Genomic DNA, 15,055 nt, shown 5'->3' with positions numbered 1-15,055 from the left:
TCCCAGAAGACACTTGATTTTTTCTGAACCCCTCTCCCACTTCTTCCAACCCTAGACCCTTTCCCTTAAAAAGTGGGAGGAAGCCTTCAGGGAGGTTTCCAACGTCCCCAACCAGGGAGGGGAGGGTTCCAAGAGACGGGGAACAGGGAGACACAAGAGAGAGGGGACAGAAACCTCCCACAAAGCCACTTAATAAATGCTTTTTCCTTTTTTTTCTCTTGTCAAAGGTTGAATTCTAATAAGTGGCAGCCAGTCCCAGAACTCACATCACTGACCTGAAGGAAAGGAGGAAGGGAAAGAGGAAGAGAGAGGAAGGAGGGAAGGGGAAAGGGAGGGAGGAGGGAATTTCACTCTGCCTGACTTAACATAGTAACAGCCCCACCTCTGAGAGGTGTTGTGGGCACTAAATGAAGCATTTGTGCCTGGCACATAGTACGTACTACATAAGTTCTTGTTTCTTTTCTCTCTCTCCCCCCTCCCTTTCTCTCTCCCCCCTCCCTTTCTCTCTCCCCCCTTCTTCTCCCCTTTTCCCCCCCTCCCTCTCCTATGCGCCAGGACAGGAGCATCAGGCTGCCTTCCCCTCCCCGCCATTTTGGGCCCCTCCTTCCTGAGCAATGAGGATGCTCCCTCTAACTCTTGCCCTCGGGAGGACCAGGGGCTGCCAACTGTCTCCATTGCCCATTGCCTTCGCCCTCTCCTCTACCAGAGCTGCCTCTGGCTCTCCCCGGTTTCTTCCTTTCTACTGCAGGCGCCACTCTGGGGGATGCTGTAGATCACGTGCCTGGTGCTCACCTTGGCAGCCCCCCCCACAGGGCCTGCCCTGATGGGCACCCATGCCCATGGCTTGCTGTGGCAGCTCTCCCAGCAGCCTGTGTGGCTCGGAGTCCGGGCCTGGCCAGGAACTCCTCTGACCCGGGTTTGGAGGCTCGTCCCTGTGGCGGGGGCTCCTGGGAGGAGGCCCATGGCTGCCTGGAACTGTGATGGGGGCGGCTGTCCCTGGTGAGAGGAGGGCCCTGGGAGGCTTGGAGGGCTGCGGCCCAGCTGGGTGTGAGACGAGGCTGCGCGACGGGCAGGAGCCCTGGGCACGCTCCGGGAGGCCTGGCTCTCGGCACCACACTGAATTCCCCTCTGTCCCGGGCTACAGGGCCAGGAGATCCTGGATCGCCTGCTGTCCCTGCCCGGCCGAGGGGTTCGGTTACACGTTGCCATGAATAGTCCCCAGCCCTCGGACATGGACGCGGATGAGCTGGGCAGGCACGGTGAGCCAGGGGAGGAGCCGGCCCTGGAGAAGGGGGCAGAGAAACCGCAGTGGCTGACCTACCCCCTCCCCTTTGTGCAGGAGCCAAGGTGACCCCAGTGCACATGGAACGGCTGACCGGAGGCATCGTCCACTCGAAGTTCTGGGTGGTGGATGGCCGGGATATCTACGTGGGCAGCGCCAATGCGGATTGGCGGGCTCTCGCCCAGGTAGGGGCGGCAAGAAGGGACCAGGAGAATTGGAAGGGGATGGCAAGAAGGGGAGGGGGAGGCAAGGCCGGTCAGGAGGCCTCGGGCACAGTGCCCCCCATCTCCCATTCAGATCAAGGAGCTAGGAGCCGTCCTATACAACTGCAGCCCTGTAGCCCAAGACCTGCTCTCCATCTTCGACACCTACCAGGCCCTCGGAGGGCCCGGGGCTGTCCTGCCCACCGCCTGGCCCCCTCGCTTCTCTGCTGGCTCCAGCCTCCAGAAGCCCATCCGCCTGCACCTGGATGGTCACCCAGCTGATGTGTACCTCTCGGTGAGACCCCTGCCCCCCCCCCCCAATCATACTGGGAGGCCGGTTCTCCCTGCGGTCATTGACGGAGGCACCCCAGTGAGCTCTGGGAACCCCTCCCGTACTTATACCTGGGGCATCCTGGGCAGGTCACTGCCTCTCCACAGGCCTCAGGTTTTTCATCTGTAGAACAAGGGGTTGGACCCCAAGGCCTCGGAGGCCCCCCGGGGTCGAGGCAACAAAAGGAATATGGTGAGGTCGGAGTAGAGATTCCAGTTATGATACTAGACACTAAGGGCAAGGTACAGGTGCAGAAGCCGCCGGGGCCCTCGCTTGGCCACAAGTACCTTTATTGACAACAAGAGGTTTTAGACCAAATGAAGTCGTAAAATAGGCCCCAGGAGTGGTCGAGATGAAACGGGTTTGGGAGAGCACAAAAGGAGTCGGGGAAGGGGGTTTTAACAGTTAATAAGGGAGAGGCAAGTCCCTTAGTGGAGCTCCCAAGTAGCCAGGAGAGAGGGAGTGGGCCATTAGTCGGCTCCGCACTGATTGGCTGCCCTGCTAAGTCCATAGAGGAGTTTAATCCCCCCAAAAGTTACCTGTAACAAGGAGAGACCTGAGCAGAGCAGCAGCCTGATGGGCTAACCCACCAGGGAGTCTGCAAAGATGGCGCAGGCTGTGGGCAGGCCCAGAGGCCAGATTTCCTTGGGGTTTGGACACCGGCAGGCGGGCTTATGGGGGGGGGGGGAAGAGCCTGTGGCTGAACTGACCCCATCCGGGGCCCTGCCCTCTTGCCTCAGGGAGTGGGTCAGCTCTGCAGGACCCCTTCACACAGTTGTCCCCTCTTCTTCCATCCACCCCCCCCCCCCCCCCCCGTGTTCTTCTCATCCTCCTTCCCTCTTGCCACCAACATCTGTGGCTTCTCAGAGGCCTCAGTCATTCCCATTTCTGCCCGCCAGGAGAAGGAGAAAAAGGCCTCTGAGAGGGCCAAGAGGCAGGTGAGGAAGGGGAGCGCTCAGGGCAGCTGGATCAGCCAGAGCAAATGCCCAGAAGCTAGACTTTGTCTCCTGCGCTAGGCCCCTGGGCTGGAGCACAGAGTTGTGGGGGAATCCCCAGCTAATCAGCCTCAGCAGGAACCAGCAGAGGAGCCGGCATCTCCTCCAGACAGCCATGGGGGGCCAGCAGTGAGGGAGTGGTCAGTTTGGTAGCACTAGAGAGGGAGGGATGGAGAGGGGAGAGCTGGGAGAATAATTGGGGGGGGGGGCGGAAACGAGGGCTACCTTGGGCCAGCCAGCTGTGGAGGGAAGAATTAGCAACAGCCTCGAGAGAACGCTTCAGGGTTTACAAAATACTTTTATAACAGACCTTCAGAACAAGCCTGTGGGGCAGGCGATTTTACAGATGGGGAGACTGAAGCTGGGAGGGTCAATGACTTATCCAGGACCACACAGCTAACAAGTGTCCCAGGCAGAATGTGAAAAGCCAATGTGGGCAGGGTGTTGGCCAGCCGGGGCATCACCAGGGGCCCCAGAGAGACTGCAGGTTCTGCCCGGGCCCTTCCTCTGCCTCGCCTGCAGCTTCAGGGGGAAAGTGGGAAGCAGGGTAGCTGCCCTTGTCCAAGGTTAGGGGCTGGAAAGGGATCAGAAGGGAGAGGCTCTGGCAAGGATCCCTGGAGGGCTGAGGCCGGGAAAGGGGGCCAGAGAACCTAGGTAGGATGGGCTTGGGGGGCACCGGCAGGGAAAGGGGAAGATGGGGGTGTTTTGACTGTGGACCATCTGGGGATCTGGCTTGTTTGAGGAAGGAGAGCAGTATATATGGAATCTTTTACTATGAGGGCAAGCATGGAAGGGGGGCAGGGAATGATCTGGGGGCCGGTGCCAAACACCTTGCAGGCACCTGAGGCTAGTACCTCATGGAGGAGGCGTCCCCGAGTAAAGGGGGTGCAGTCAGGCGGCCATGGGAATCTGGAGCATGCTGGCTCCTAGTGCTGCCCCCCATTGCCCTAGCTTTCTCTCCTCCCCACTCCTCCTGTCCTGTCCTTGCTCTCCTCCCCACTCCTCCTGTCCTGTCCTTGCTCTCCTCCTGTCCTGTCCTTGCTCTCCTCCTGTCCTGTCCTTGCTCTCCTCCTGTCCTGTCCTTGCTCTCCTCCTGTCCTGTCCTTGCTCTATCCTATGAGCTCACATGCTATACTCAACCTTTGTGGCCACAGAGCTCCCCCCCAGCCCTGTGTGCCCCTGGCCGCACGTCGGACCTCCAGGCCATCCTCAGCACCATAAGCCAGGCTCGCAAGTTCATCAAGGTCTCCGTCATGGATCTGATGCCTCAGTGCATGTTTTGTCAGCCCAAGAGGTGAGGATACTGGGCCTGGAGCCGCCCTTTTCACATGGGCCTCCCTGGACTGAGATCTGGGTCCGTCCTGAGCCTGCTGGGGCCTCTGCCCCGTCATTGCTCCTCTGCCACCCCCAGAAAGCACGCCTTTGTGCCTTTGTCCTTGGACTGGAGGGGTCTGGGAGCTCCTGGGTTAGAGGCTTCTCCTGAGACCTCCAGTGACGACCCCATGTCCCTCCCAGGTTCTGGCCGGAGCTGGACTCTGCCCTGCGGGCCGCGGCCTGTGACCAGCGGCTTCCCATCCAGCTGCTGATCAGCTGCTCGCGGCACTCGGATCCTAATATGTTCATCTTCCTGGAGGCCCTGAGCATCCTGGCCCAGCCGCCTCTGTCCTGCCCTCTCCACGTGGTGAGTTTCCTTTACAGAAGCACTTTGTGGTCTTGTCAGCCCCCCCAAACCCCGGGAGGAAGGGGCTCACTTAGCCAGTAAATGAGTTTCAAGGCCAGGCAGTCCAATAAAAGCCCAGTGTGTCCCAGCTGGGAAGCTCTGGGGCTCAGCAGTGGGCAAAGGGCCAGGCCTGGAGTGGGGAAGACTCTCCTGAATTCAAATGCAGCCTCAGACACTTCCTGGCTGTGTGACCCTGGCGAGTCCCTTCACCCTGTTTGCCTTAGTTTCCCCATCTGTCAAATGAGCTGGAAAAGGACAGGGCAGATCACCCCAGAACCTGCCAAGAAAATCCCACGGGGGTGTCATGGGGAGAGTTGGGCCAGACTGAAAACAACTGGGGGAGGGGAAAAAAAAAAAGCACTGGGGATACAGAAAGGCAAAGGCAGTCCCTGCCTCGGGGAGATTCAGTGGGACTGGGGAAGAGAACGGGGGACTTGTTCTGGCAACTGAGGCACAGAGCGGGAGTAAACCCTCGGCCTGCACAGCAGTTCAGCCCAATGAATTCCTACGTTGTCCATGGACTGGCAGGTCTCCTTCTGCATGTTCCGTCCATAGTCTCCTTCATCTTTAGGCTGTTGGTTTATCTCTGCACCGATCACAGCTCTAAAGCTACTCCAAGTTTCAACCAGCATCTATTAAGCACTTACTATTTGTGGCGTAGGAACCCAGAACGTGAAACTCTGGGAGAGTGGCCTGGGTTTTAGGGGAGCAAGAACGGGGGAGAAGTTCCCTCTTCTGGCCCCAGGAAGCCCTCCTCGTGCTTGGTGAAGGAGCTGCCCCGATCTGAATCGGGAATGGATTTCCACAAGTGGTGGGCCCGGCACTGAGGAAATCCATCTGGACCTTCTCCCCCCCCCCCAAGATGGAAAGCCCTGGCTCGGCTCCTTCAGGAGGCTGGTGCCAATTCAATAGGGAGGGCTCCGAGGCGCTTTGGAGCTCCCTTTGTACAACGGGGTCTCCAGAAAGAGCGTCCCTTATATCGGCCGAAAACCCAGGGCTGCGGCGTGCCCGCGCGCTGGCTGTGCCCAGAGCGATGGAGAAGCAGTGCCAGCGGGGCAGCCCCAGGGTGCGGTGGTCAGAGCCCCAGCCCCCGCGTCAGGAGGACCCGAGTCCAAATCCGATCTCAGACACAGAACCCTTCCTGGCTGTGACCCTGGGCCAGTCACTTAACCCGGACTGCCTCAGGGGAAAAGGGCCAGCTGGAGGGAGTTTCCTTTCTATTAGAGGAACTGCACAGAGCAAGTGCAAGGTGACCTCACGGTGGAGGCACAAGCACTGAGGGGGGGTGATGGAACAGCCGGGCCACAAGCATCGATGAAGCGCTTGCTGTGTGCCAGACTGTGAGGGCTGCGGGGCTGGCGCACGGTGGAGGGTCCGGAAAACCTGACCGGAGGCACCGGAGAGAATGGGGAAGAGTCCCCGGGGCGCCCAGAAAGCCGGGCATCTCTACACCGCGTTCCCCCTTCCCCGCAGAAGCTGTTTGCGGTGCCCGTGAGCGGGGACCAGGGGCAGATCCCTTTTGCGCGGATGAACCACAACAAGTACATGGTCACTGACCAGGCCGCCTACATCGGTGAGTCGGGAGGGCGCTGCCCGCGTGCCGGGGCCTAGGGTCCTGGGGGGTGCTGGGGGGTGCTGGGCAGTGCCGGGGCCCGGGAGCCCGCTGGCCGAGGCTGGGGGTGGGGACGCTCCTCCAGCGCAGGTGGGCGGGAGCCCGGCCCGGCCGCTCCACGGGCCTCAGCCCCCTCTCTGCCCCGCCCCCTCTCTGCCCCGCCCCCTCTCTGCCCCGCCCCCTCTCTGCCCCGCCCCCTCTCTGCCCCGCCCCCTCTCTGCCCCGCCCCCTCTCTGCCCCGCCCCCTCTCTGCCCCGCCCCTCTCTGCCCCCGCAGGTACCTCCAACTGGTCCCACGATTACTTCCTCCGCACCACGGGCGTGGCGCTGGTGATCATGCGGCCCCGGGGGGCCCGGCTGCTCCCCGTGCAGAGACAGCTTCTGGCCGTCTTTGAGCGAGACTGGACCTCTCCCTACGCGCTGCCCCTGAGCCCCCGCCCTCCCTGCGCTGCCCCGGGCCCACAAGGGGGCGGCTAGCGGGGGCTCCGCCTCCGGGCTCGGCCAGCCTTCTTTTAGCCTGGAACCGTGGGGGGGGGAGGGAGGCGCGGACAGACAGCCCGAGCAGGGCGGCCCGCCACCCCCCCCAAGCTGGGAAAGCGACAGCTACCTTTCGGTCAATGAAGAGGACGCGCGGCGGGGCGGATGCGGAGGCATGGGGCGCTCCCAGCTGGCTCTGGGGTGGGAAAGGACACTGGGAAAGGGGAGGGGGAGAGGGGAGCGGCAGTGCCGGGCGCAGCCTCCCCCGGGGGCTAACTCGGCCGTGAGCCGCGCAGAATCCTGGGGAGGCGCGCTGACGGACCGAGGTGGACATGGAAACACTTGCACTTGGCCAATAATGAAAACTCTTGCTTAACGGCGTGTTTGTGATCGAAGTTTTTTTCCTTCTCCTGGGGGGGTCCTGGGAGACGGCGGGGGGTCCTGGGAGACGGCGGGGGTCCTGGGAGACGGCGGGGGGTCCGGGAGACGGCGGGGGTCCTGGGAGACGGCTGAGAAGCTCTTAGATTTGATCCCGAAAGTGAGAGGGAGGCACCCAAGTTTTCAGAACGGGCCTCTGGGCCTGGGGACTGGAGGACGGGCCTAACAGCGCCCCGCCCCGCCCCGCCCATCGGCCGGGTTTCTTTAGGCCCACTTCTCCACAGAAGCCCATATAATCGCCCAAAACAATCCAGCACGTGCACGGTTCGGGGGCGGGGGCGGGGGCTGGGTCTGAAACGAACCAATCGGCAGCCTGAAAGGGAAGCCGAGGCGAGTCCAGATTGGCTAAGCCCTGCGCCGTGGCCCCGCCTTATGGGGGGCCTGGAGGGGGCCCGATTGGCGCAGGAGCCAATAGGCTGCGGCAGAATGGGCGGGAGGCGAGGATAGGGGGCGGAGTCACCCTGAGGAGCCCTTATAGAGACCCTCGATTGCGTGGGGGGGGAGGGGGAGGGCGGGGAAGCGCCCGGAGAAAGGGTGGAACCAAGATGTCCTTTAGCCAATCAGGTGACCCAAGAGTAAGAAAAGTCGTGAGGTTGTGGGCGGAGCCAGGAGGGGCGGACACGCTGCGGGAGGCGGGTCTCGTTACGCCGGAAGCTCGGGCGCTTCCGGTCGGTCCCACGGATTCTGGGCTGTGGAGTTAACTCCTCCCGCCCTCCGGTCCCGGAGAAGATGTTTTACCACGTGAGCGCCGCGGAGTGGGGGAGGGGGCGAGGGGGGGATCCGGGGCCGGGAAGCTGGGGGGCGTGGGCGCCACGAGCCCGGGCCCACCGCACGGTCCCCACAGATCTCCCTGGAGCATGAGATCCTGTTACACCCGCGGTACTTCGGCCCGAACCTGCTCAACACGGTCAAGCAGAAGCTCTTCACCGAGGTGGAGGGCACGTGCACGGGCAAGTGAGTGAGGGGCGCCGGGGGGCCTGGAAACCCCCGCTGACAGTGAGGAGGCCCCGGAGAGGAAGCCTGAAGGCCCAGAAGCGGGGGCACGTCAGGAACCCCCCGTGAGGCTCCCTCGGGGCCTGGGCTAGGCAGGCGCCTTCTGCGCGTGCGCAGGGTGCCGGGGCTTCGCCCCTTGGACAGGCGGGGAACCGAGGCTCGGGGTGCGTCAGGGGGGTGCGTGGGGGGGGGGGGTGGCCTTTGGCTCTGTCGCGGCTGATGGGATCCTGCACCTCTGAGCAGGAAGGCAGCGCCCGGCCTAGAACCGGGAAAGACCTGGGCCGGGCGCCTGCCCGAGCTTCCTGTTCTGTCAGCGGAGCCAATCCTGAGCCTGAGACCCCTCCCCCTTTCCTGGAGCCTCCTGGCCGGGGTGGGGGGAAGGGGGGCTGCCCTCGGGGAGCCTTGGATCTTAAAGGTTGCCTGTGATGTGATGGGGGGAGGGGGTGAGTGGGGGGAGCCGGGACTGCCCCTGGGGTTCTTGGGGAAGACACGGGAGGGGGAGGGGCCACCAAGGCAGAAGGGGGCGCACACCCAGGGAGACGCCAGGCCGCTTTGCCCCCCCACCGCCCCGCCCCCCCACCGCCCCTTAGCGGAGAATGGTTAAAGGGGGGTTGGAATTGAGCTTTCTCACCGCCCCTTAGCGGAGAGTGGTTAAAGGGGGGTTGGAATTGAGCTTTCTCCTGCTTCCGGGACAAAGTAGAGCAGTGTGAGTAGAGCAGGGGTGGTCCCCTTTCTCCCCAAATTAAACATGAGTTGCCCCCCCCCCCCCAGGCCTTGCTCATGACAGGGCCAGACAACTTCAGCGGGACTTGGGGGTTGGTGGAGCTCCTCCCCCACTGCTTTCACCTTTAACCACCGAGAAGGAGCTGGAGGACTGGAGGGGAACCCCCCCCCCCCCCCAGTGCCCTGATCTGGATTCACAGCCTGCCCCCCATGTCCCCGGGCCTGGGCTTGCAACCTGGCAGGAGCCGGGGGCGTTACCTGTTAGGTCCAGGTCCTGCTTGTGGACTTGTGGCTTATCCTTGTCATTTGTGGTTACCCAGACCGTCTCTCTCATCCTCCCCTCTCTGTGGTTACATTCGCACCAAAGAGTTCGGCGCTTTATCTCTTAGGAGGATTTGCAGCGTGATGTCGCAGGCCGGGCCTCCGCGCCGCTCTGAGTCCGGACGTCTCCGGGCTCTAGGAGAGCAGCAGAAAGCGGCCCAGGGCCTCGCACCCTCGGCTCTGCAGCCGCCGGCCTCCCCAGCTTTGTTTTCCCGTCATTACACTTTAGATAGTCCCCTGCCTCCGTCCCCAACCCTGTCCTCGCTTCCCCCCCCCCAGATACGGTTTTGTGATCGCCGTCACGACCATCGACAACATCGGGGCCGGGGTGATCCAGCCTGGGCGAGGGTTTGTGCTGTACCCCGTCAAATACAAAGCTATCGTCTTCCGCCCCTTCAAGGGGGAGGTCGTGGATGCTGTGGTTACCCAGGTCAACAAGGTGAGCCCTCCAGCCGAGCCGGGGAGGGAGGCGCCGGGGGCCGGTGGGCTTGGGCCCCGCTTGGGACCCTTCATTTTGGCCGTTCCTCGCCGTAGGTGGGGCTCTTCACCGAGATTGGACCCATGTCTTGCTTCATCTCTCGCCATGTGAGTGTGAAGGCCTGGGGGGGCTGAGGAGAAGGTTTGGGCCCGGGGCACGGCTGTGACCTGTGTCTGCCCACTCTCGTTTCCTTTCCAGTCCATCCCCTCCGAGATGGAATTTGATCCCAACTCTAACCCTCCGTGCTACAAAACAGTGGATGAGGTGAGCAGGGGGAAGAGAGAGGCCCCGGAAGGGGGCTGCTGGGATACAGCCCATGCAAGGGGCCCTGATTGGGGGGGCGGAGGGCTTGGAGGTAAAGCACGTGCACACACACACAAAGTGCCCCACAACCCTACACAAGCACACATGACCCCTACACACACACCTCCCCTACAGTCTATACACGCATGAGCACCCCCATACACACACACACAACCCCTTCCCCTCCGTGATTCAGACTCCTATCTGTGCCTTTCCTTCCCCAGGACATCGTGATTCAGCAGGACGACGAAATCCGCCTGAAGATTGTGGGAACCCGGGTGGATAAGAACGACATTGTGAGTTGTTTCCTGGCCAGGCCTGGTCCATGTTCCCAGGGAGCTCCTGGTCATCCACAGTGGCCCAGGCCGTAGCTTGGCCCAGCTCACTGGAGGAAGGGGCCTGAGGTTCCCGGAGTCCTGGGTGGGGGGAGGGGGAGGGCTGAGCTTTAGTCGTTCTGATCTCCTTCCTTTTCTCGCCTCCTGTAGTTCGCAATCGGCTCCCTGATGGACGACTACCTGGGTAAGGCCTCCCCGGTGCCTTTCTCCTGCTGTGGTTGGGTTGGGGATGGGCAGGAGGCGGGCCGGCTAGCCCGGGCTGCCCGGCTGCCATCAGCGGGGCTTCCCTGCCGCTCTGGGACGGTTCTCATTTTCTGTTTGTGTGTTACTTGTCCCAGGTCTCGTGAGCTGAACGGAGACGTGCTCTTCCTTGTTTAATTGTGGTCTTCGGCAAGGCGTGGAGGCCGGCTCTCGGCGTCCCCCAGGCTGGGCCCTGCCGCTCTCTGGAGGCCTCGGGGAACAAGGTTCCTTTCTCTGGTAGACCCCTGCCTTTTCTGACTTAGATAAGGGCTCTTGGTTCTTAGGGCAGTCCAGCGCCCGTCACCCCAGGTGGTAACGGGCACTTAATAAACGTTGTCAAATTCTGTGGATTCTCTCGGTCGTTGTTCTCTTGTGCTGTCTCATGCTGTCCTTCCTGCCCCCTCTCGTAGGAAGTTCTCTCTGGGGCCGTGACCCCCAGTGATCGGGGATACTAGGGAGGCTGGGGATACTTGGAAATCTGCAGGTGACAGAGCCAGGAGAGGCAGCCAAGCTGCCAACGGCAGAGCCAGGATCCCAGGATGTCTTGGCGGGCTTGACTCTTGGACTGAATCAGATCATGTTTAGTTGTGATAAATTCACGTCCCCTTTCCAGTACAAGCTGGGGGAGGCGGGGACAGGCAGTTCTGAAGATGATCTGGTGGCCTTAGTGGACTACAAGTTCAGGGTAAGTCAGAGGCAGACTCCCTGGTTCCCTGCTCTCGTCCGATCTTATTATCAGCCTTTCTCAGGTAAGAAGCCAGAGCTCAGGGTCCCAGCACTCCAGGCCTTCTGTCTCTGGCTGGGTACAGCATGTCCCTGTAGAAGGGCAACATGGGCCCTGGCCAGACATCTTCCACCTTCTCCAGGGTGATGTTCACACCAGCACTGCATCCTGCCTGCCCAGAATCCCAGATGGGCCAAGGAGAAGGCCCAGGCAAAGAAGGGCCACCCTCCCTCCCACCTTTGACCTCCTGTCTCTTGCTGTCTTTTGAGGGAACAGGAGTGGTGTTCCCCATACACCTGGTCACACCGGTCATATCAACCCTCCGACCCCAGCCTGTACCATCTCCCCCAACCCGATTTCCTCTCCCCCATTTCCCTTGATCCTCTCACATCGAAGGCTCATCCTACCTCTAGCAGACCGTCCGGGCGCCTTCTGCAACGCTTATCTCAAAGGCAACAGACTTCCCCGCTTTGATTCAGTCCTTTCCTCCCTCACTCCTTCCATCTTCTAGTTCTTTGTCTACCTTGCCTTTCAGTCTCAGTACTGGTGGTACCTTCGCTCGTTCCACTTGGCTCATTGGTCAAGACATCCCTTAAGTTCTTCTAAATTCCTGTTGCATTAATTATTCGCTTGGGTCTGTTCACGGCATCGCACAAGTCCATACAAATCTTCCTGAGTTTCTCTTAAATGATTCCCTCCATCACCTCTGCCTGTTCAGCATCCCTCTTGGTGATTCAGCCACGCCCATTCATTTGCCTTGCTTGGTTTAGCTTTGACCCAATAGAAGGGCGTCGCCTCAATTCCCCAGTTTTTGCTTCTACAAAAGGAGCTGCAGTTGATACGTTTGTATAACACAGTGGGTCCTTTTTGTTTTTTGGATGTCTTTGGAACTGTTGGCCTCCTATTAGAACCTTACCATCTTTCAAAGGATTTTGTGAGAATTCAATAAGAAAGACGAATCATGGCTTTTTATTTTCAAAACATGCATAGTTTTCAACATTCCCTTGCAAAAGCTTGTGTTTCAAAATTTTTTTCTCCCTCTCTTCCCCCCACCTCTTTCCTTAAACAGCAAGTAATCTAATATATACTAAATGTGCAATTTTCCTATACTTATTTCCACAATTATCATGCTGCACAAGAAAAAGCAGATCTAAAGAAAAAAAAGTGAGAGAAAACAAAATGCAAGCCAACGACAACAAAAAAATGAAAATACTCTGCTCTGATCCACACTCGGTCCCCACAGTCCTCTATCTGGATGCCCATGGCTCTCTCCATTGGGACTGGCCCAAGTCACCAAGAGCAGAGGAATACCAAGAACCACGTCTGTCAGAATTGATCATTGTATAATTTTTTGCCGTGTACGATGTTCTCTTGGTTCCTTCCGCTCACTTCATTCAGTTACATTTACTCATATTCGTGGCCTAAGAAAGACAGATTTTGAGTCAAGAATGGTTTTATTCTAAAGGTCTGAGGAGAGAAAAGAAAGGGAGAGTAAAGGAAGGGATTCACTCCGAAGATTCACTGCTTTAGTTGGGGAGCAGTGAGAAGACATAACAGTGAGTGGGTATCAGATGAACCTCTTGCAGGTAAATTTAGTCTAGATACCAAATTCATCTAAGAAACAAGTGGGAGGACGGAGGCATTAGAGAGGAGACTACTGGGAAGAGAATAATCACAAGGGGAAAATGTCCTGATCCTGAAGATGGGCCTGAAGAAGGAAGGAAAGAAAACTGGACTGTAACGGGTGCTTTAGACAAGGGGGATTGGCCGGACCAAGCAAGCCGTATGAATGAATATCCTATCGGGTTATAAGAAATCAGAAAATCTGGGGTTGTTGGAACTGCCAGAACCAGAACAATTGCTACAATGCCAGCCATAGCAAAGAAGATTTGAATCCGACTCGGCTCGGTGTGCTGCCCAGTTATCTGGGTCTCCAGAGGAGCTGGGAGAAGCATCTCTCAACACAGAAGACACAGACACAAGGTCCAGAGTGATATGGACGTCCATTCAAAGAGGCGGCTGCCGGGAATATTTTACTTGATGATGGAGGGGCTACAGTGGGAGGAAGGGACGGACTTAGCTACGGGGATGCTAAGAGGAGAGAGTCGTAACATTTTTTAAAATTCACAAAAGAATTCTTAGAGGAAGTTTTATTTCTCTAGGTACTTCCATAAAATAGAGAAGATCGATGGAATTAGGCGTGCAATTAAAATGAAAACAGAAATTAAAACCCCCAATTAAGTACCAAGTTTAAAATTCTGAAAATAAAAGGGGAGATTGAAATTCACAAAAGAAAAGTGAAGGACATTTGGAAGAGAATGCAAGTTAATACATCCGTTGAGAAATGAATTGTAGAATTGATGTGTTTTTTCCAAAGGTAGCATTATGAAATAGAGGTTCCGGGTTTCATACAGAAACTTCTTTTTGTATTCCACTGTATGTATCAAAATGTACTTTATTGGTGTTCAAGTCGGAGTAAAATTTTTTTAAAGGGATACTAGCTGAGGGTTGGCTCTTTGGCTGGGAAGGGCAGAGGGATAAAGTGGAAAATTAGGTAATGTAAAAAAAAAGACAATAATTACACACACACACATTCAGATCTTTAAAACCTCAGGATCTCCTAACTAAGGTACCATCTAACTGCAACTGGCCTGTAGGATTTTACACAAAAGTTATAACTTATGAACAGAGCATTTATCAAGTGGAAAGAGAAAAACCAATTCTATTCAGCAATATTAGTGTGACAACTCCAGCCAGCCATGGTGCCATCTAAAATACCTGTTCTATCATCATAGAACGTCAAGGACTTGCAGGATGAGATATTTCAAATCACAGTGATTCAAATGAGTCATTTTTATGAGAATAGACCAATTGTCTCCTAAACCACATCTGTAGGATGTTGGTGTTCCCATATTCTACAATACCAGTGAGAGTCCGCATGTTGGCTACTTTGATCAGCAACCTAAAGTTAAAGTCATAGTAAACTTCTGGGCAAGGATTTAAGTATTGTTTTATTTTAATTTATAAATCTCAGATTCTAATCTGAGATCTAATCTCGGATGTCATTTCCAAAACGCTATCTTCAGGTCAGGAGCCCCTTCCCTCTTGTTCCTGCTGAGACTTATTCTTTCCGAAGCTTCACCCCTTGGTGTGAGAAAACTGGGACACTGATACATTGTTAGTGGAATTGTGACTACATCCAGCCGTTCTGGAGAGAGATTTGGAACTGCTCAAAAAGTTATCAAAATGTGCAAACCCTTTGATCCAGCAGTGTTTCTACTGGGCTTATATTCTAAAGAGGTATTAAAGGAGGGAAAGGGACCCATATGTGCAAAAATGTTTGTGGCAGCCCTTTTCATAGTGGCGAGAAACTGGAAACTTAGTGGATGCCCATCAGTTGGAGAATGGCTGAATAAGCTATGTTATATGAGTATTATGGAATATTATTGTTCGGTAAGAAATGATCAACAGGATGATTTCAGAAAGGCCTGGAGAGACTGACATGAACTGATGCTAAGTGAAAGGAGCGGAAGCAGGAGATCATTATGCACAAAAAAGATTATTCGATGATCAATTCTGATGGTTCCAACAATGAGATGACTGATGCCAGTTCCAATGATCTTATGACAAAGAGAGCCACCTACACCGAGAGAGAGACTGTGGGAGCCGAGTGTGGATCACAACATAGCATTTTCACTCTTTTTATTGTTGTTTGCTTACATTTTGTTTTCTTTCTCATATTTTTCCTTTATTTTTTGATCTGATTTTTCTTGTACAACAAGAGAATTGTATAAATATGTTTATACATACTGAATTTAACATATTTTTAACATGTATTGGATTGCTTGCCATCCGGGGAGGGGGTAAGGGGAAGGAAGGGA

At 56.9% G+C, this 15,055-nt stretch overlaps 2 protein-coding genes across 3 annotated transcripts; both read left to right on the top strand.

The window, feature by feature from the left end:
- Positions 1-494: 494 nt before the first annotated feature.
- On the top strand, positions 495-7,000 carry LOC100917624 (phospholipase D4). 2 transcript variants are annotated; one of them, XM_031941885.1, is made up of 8 exons: positions 495-999; positions 1,145-1,259; positions 1,340-1,467; positions 1,580-1,780; positions 3,966-4,105; positions 4,327-4,492; positions 6,005-6,104; positions 6,420-7,000. In XM_031941885.1, exons 2-8 carry the CDS (start codon positions 1,208-1,210, stop codon positions 6,617-6,619), a joined length of 987 nt encoding a protein of 328 aa, XP_031797745.1. In that variant the 5' UTR covers positions 495-999; positions 1,145-1,207; the 3' UTR covers positions 6,620-7,000. The 2 variants fall into 2 exon arrangements, with proteins under 2 accessions (XP_031797745.1, XP_031797744.1); XM_031941884.1 differs by having other exon boundaries at positions 495-1,259.
- Positions 7,001-7,683: 683 nt separating this feature from the next.
- POLR2G (RNA polymerase II subunit G) lies at positions 7,684-10,800 on the top strand. The gene is made up of 8 exons (XM_003774046.4): positions 7,684-7,798; positions 7,902-8,011; positions 9,374-9,533; positions 9,629-9,679; positions 9,771-9,836; positions 10,100-10,171; positions 10,361-10,394; positions 10,549-10,800. Exons 1-8 carry the CDS (start codon positions 7,787-7,789, stop codon positions 10,560-10,562), a joined length of 519 nt encoding a protein of 172 aa, XP_003774094.1. The 5' UTR covers positions 7,684-7,786; the 3' UTR covers positions 10,563-10,800.
- The last annotated feature ends 4,255 nt before the right edge of the window (positions 10,801-15,055 follow it).

Source organism: Sarcophilus harrisii, chromosome 6 (assembly GCF_902635505.1).
Source record: "Sarcophilus harrisii chromosome 6, mSarHar1.11, whole genome shotgun sequence".
Taxonomy (NCBI): domain Eukaryota; kingdom Metazoa; phylum Chordata; class Mammalia; order Dasyuromorphia; family Dasyuridae; genus Sarcophilus; species Sarcophilus harrisii.
The sequence above is the reverse complement of the archived record's forward strand: the minus strand, read 5'-3'. Positions and strand labels throughout refer to the sequence as shown.

Coding starts and splice junctions, on each gene's coding strand:
- LOC100917624 (XM_031941885.1), top strand. CDS start 1,208: ATGAATAGTCCCCAGCCCTCGGACATGGACGCGGATGAGCTGGGCAGG. Junction 4,106..4,326: donor ATGTTTTGTCAGCCCAAGAG/GTGAGGATACTG, acceptor TGTCCCTCCCAG/GTTCTGGCCGGAGCTGGACT. Junction 6,105..6,419: donor TGACCAGGCCGCCTACATCG/GTGAGTCGGGAG, acceptor CTGCCCCCGCAG/GTACCTCCAACTGGTCCCAC.
- POLR2G (XM_003774046.4), top strand. Junction 9,534..9,628: donor TGGTTACCCAGGTCAACAAG/GTGAGCCCTCCA, acceptor TCCTCGCCGTAG/GTGGGGCTCTTCACCGAGAT. Junction 9,680..9,770: donor CTTGCTTCATCTCTCGCCAT/GTGAGTGTGAAG, acceptor TTTCCTTTCCAG/TCCATCCCCTCCGAGATGGA.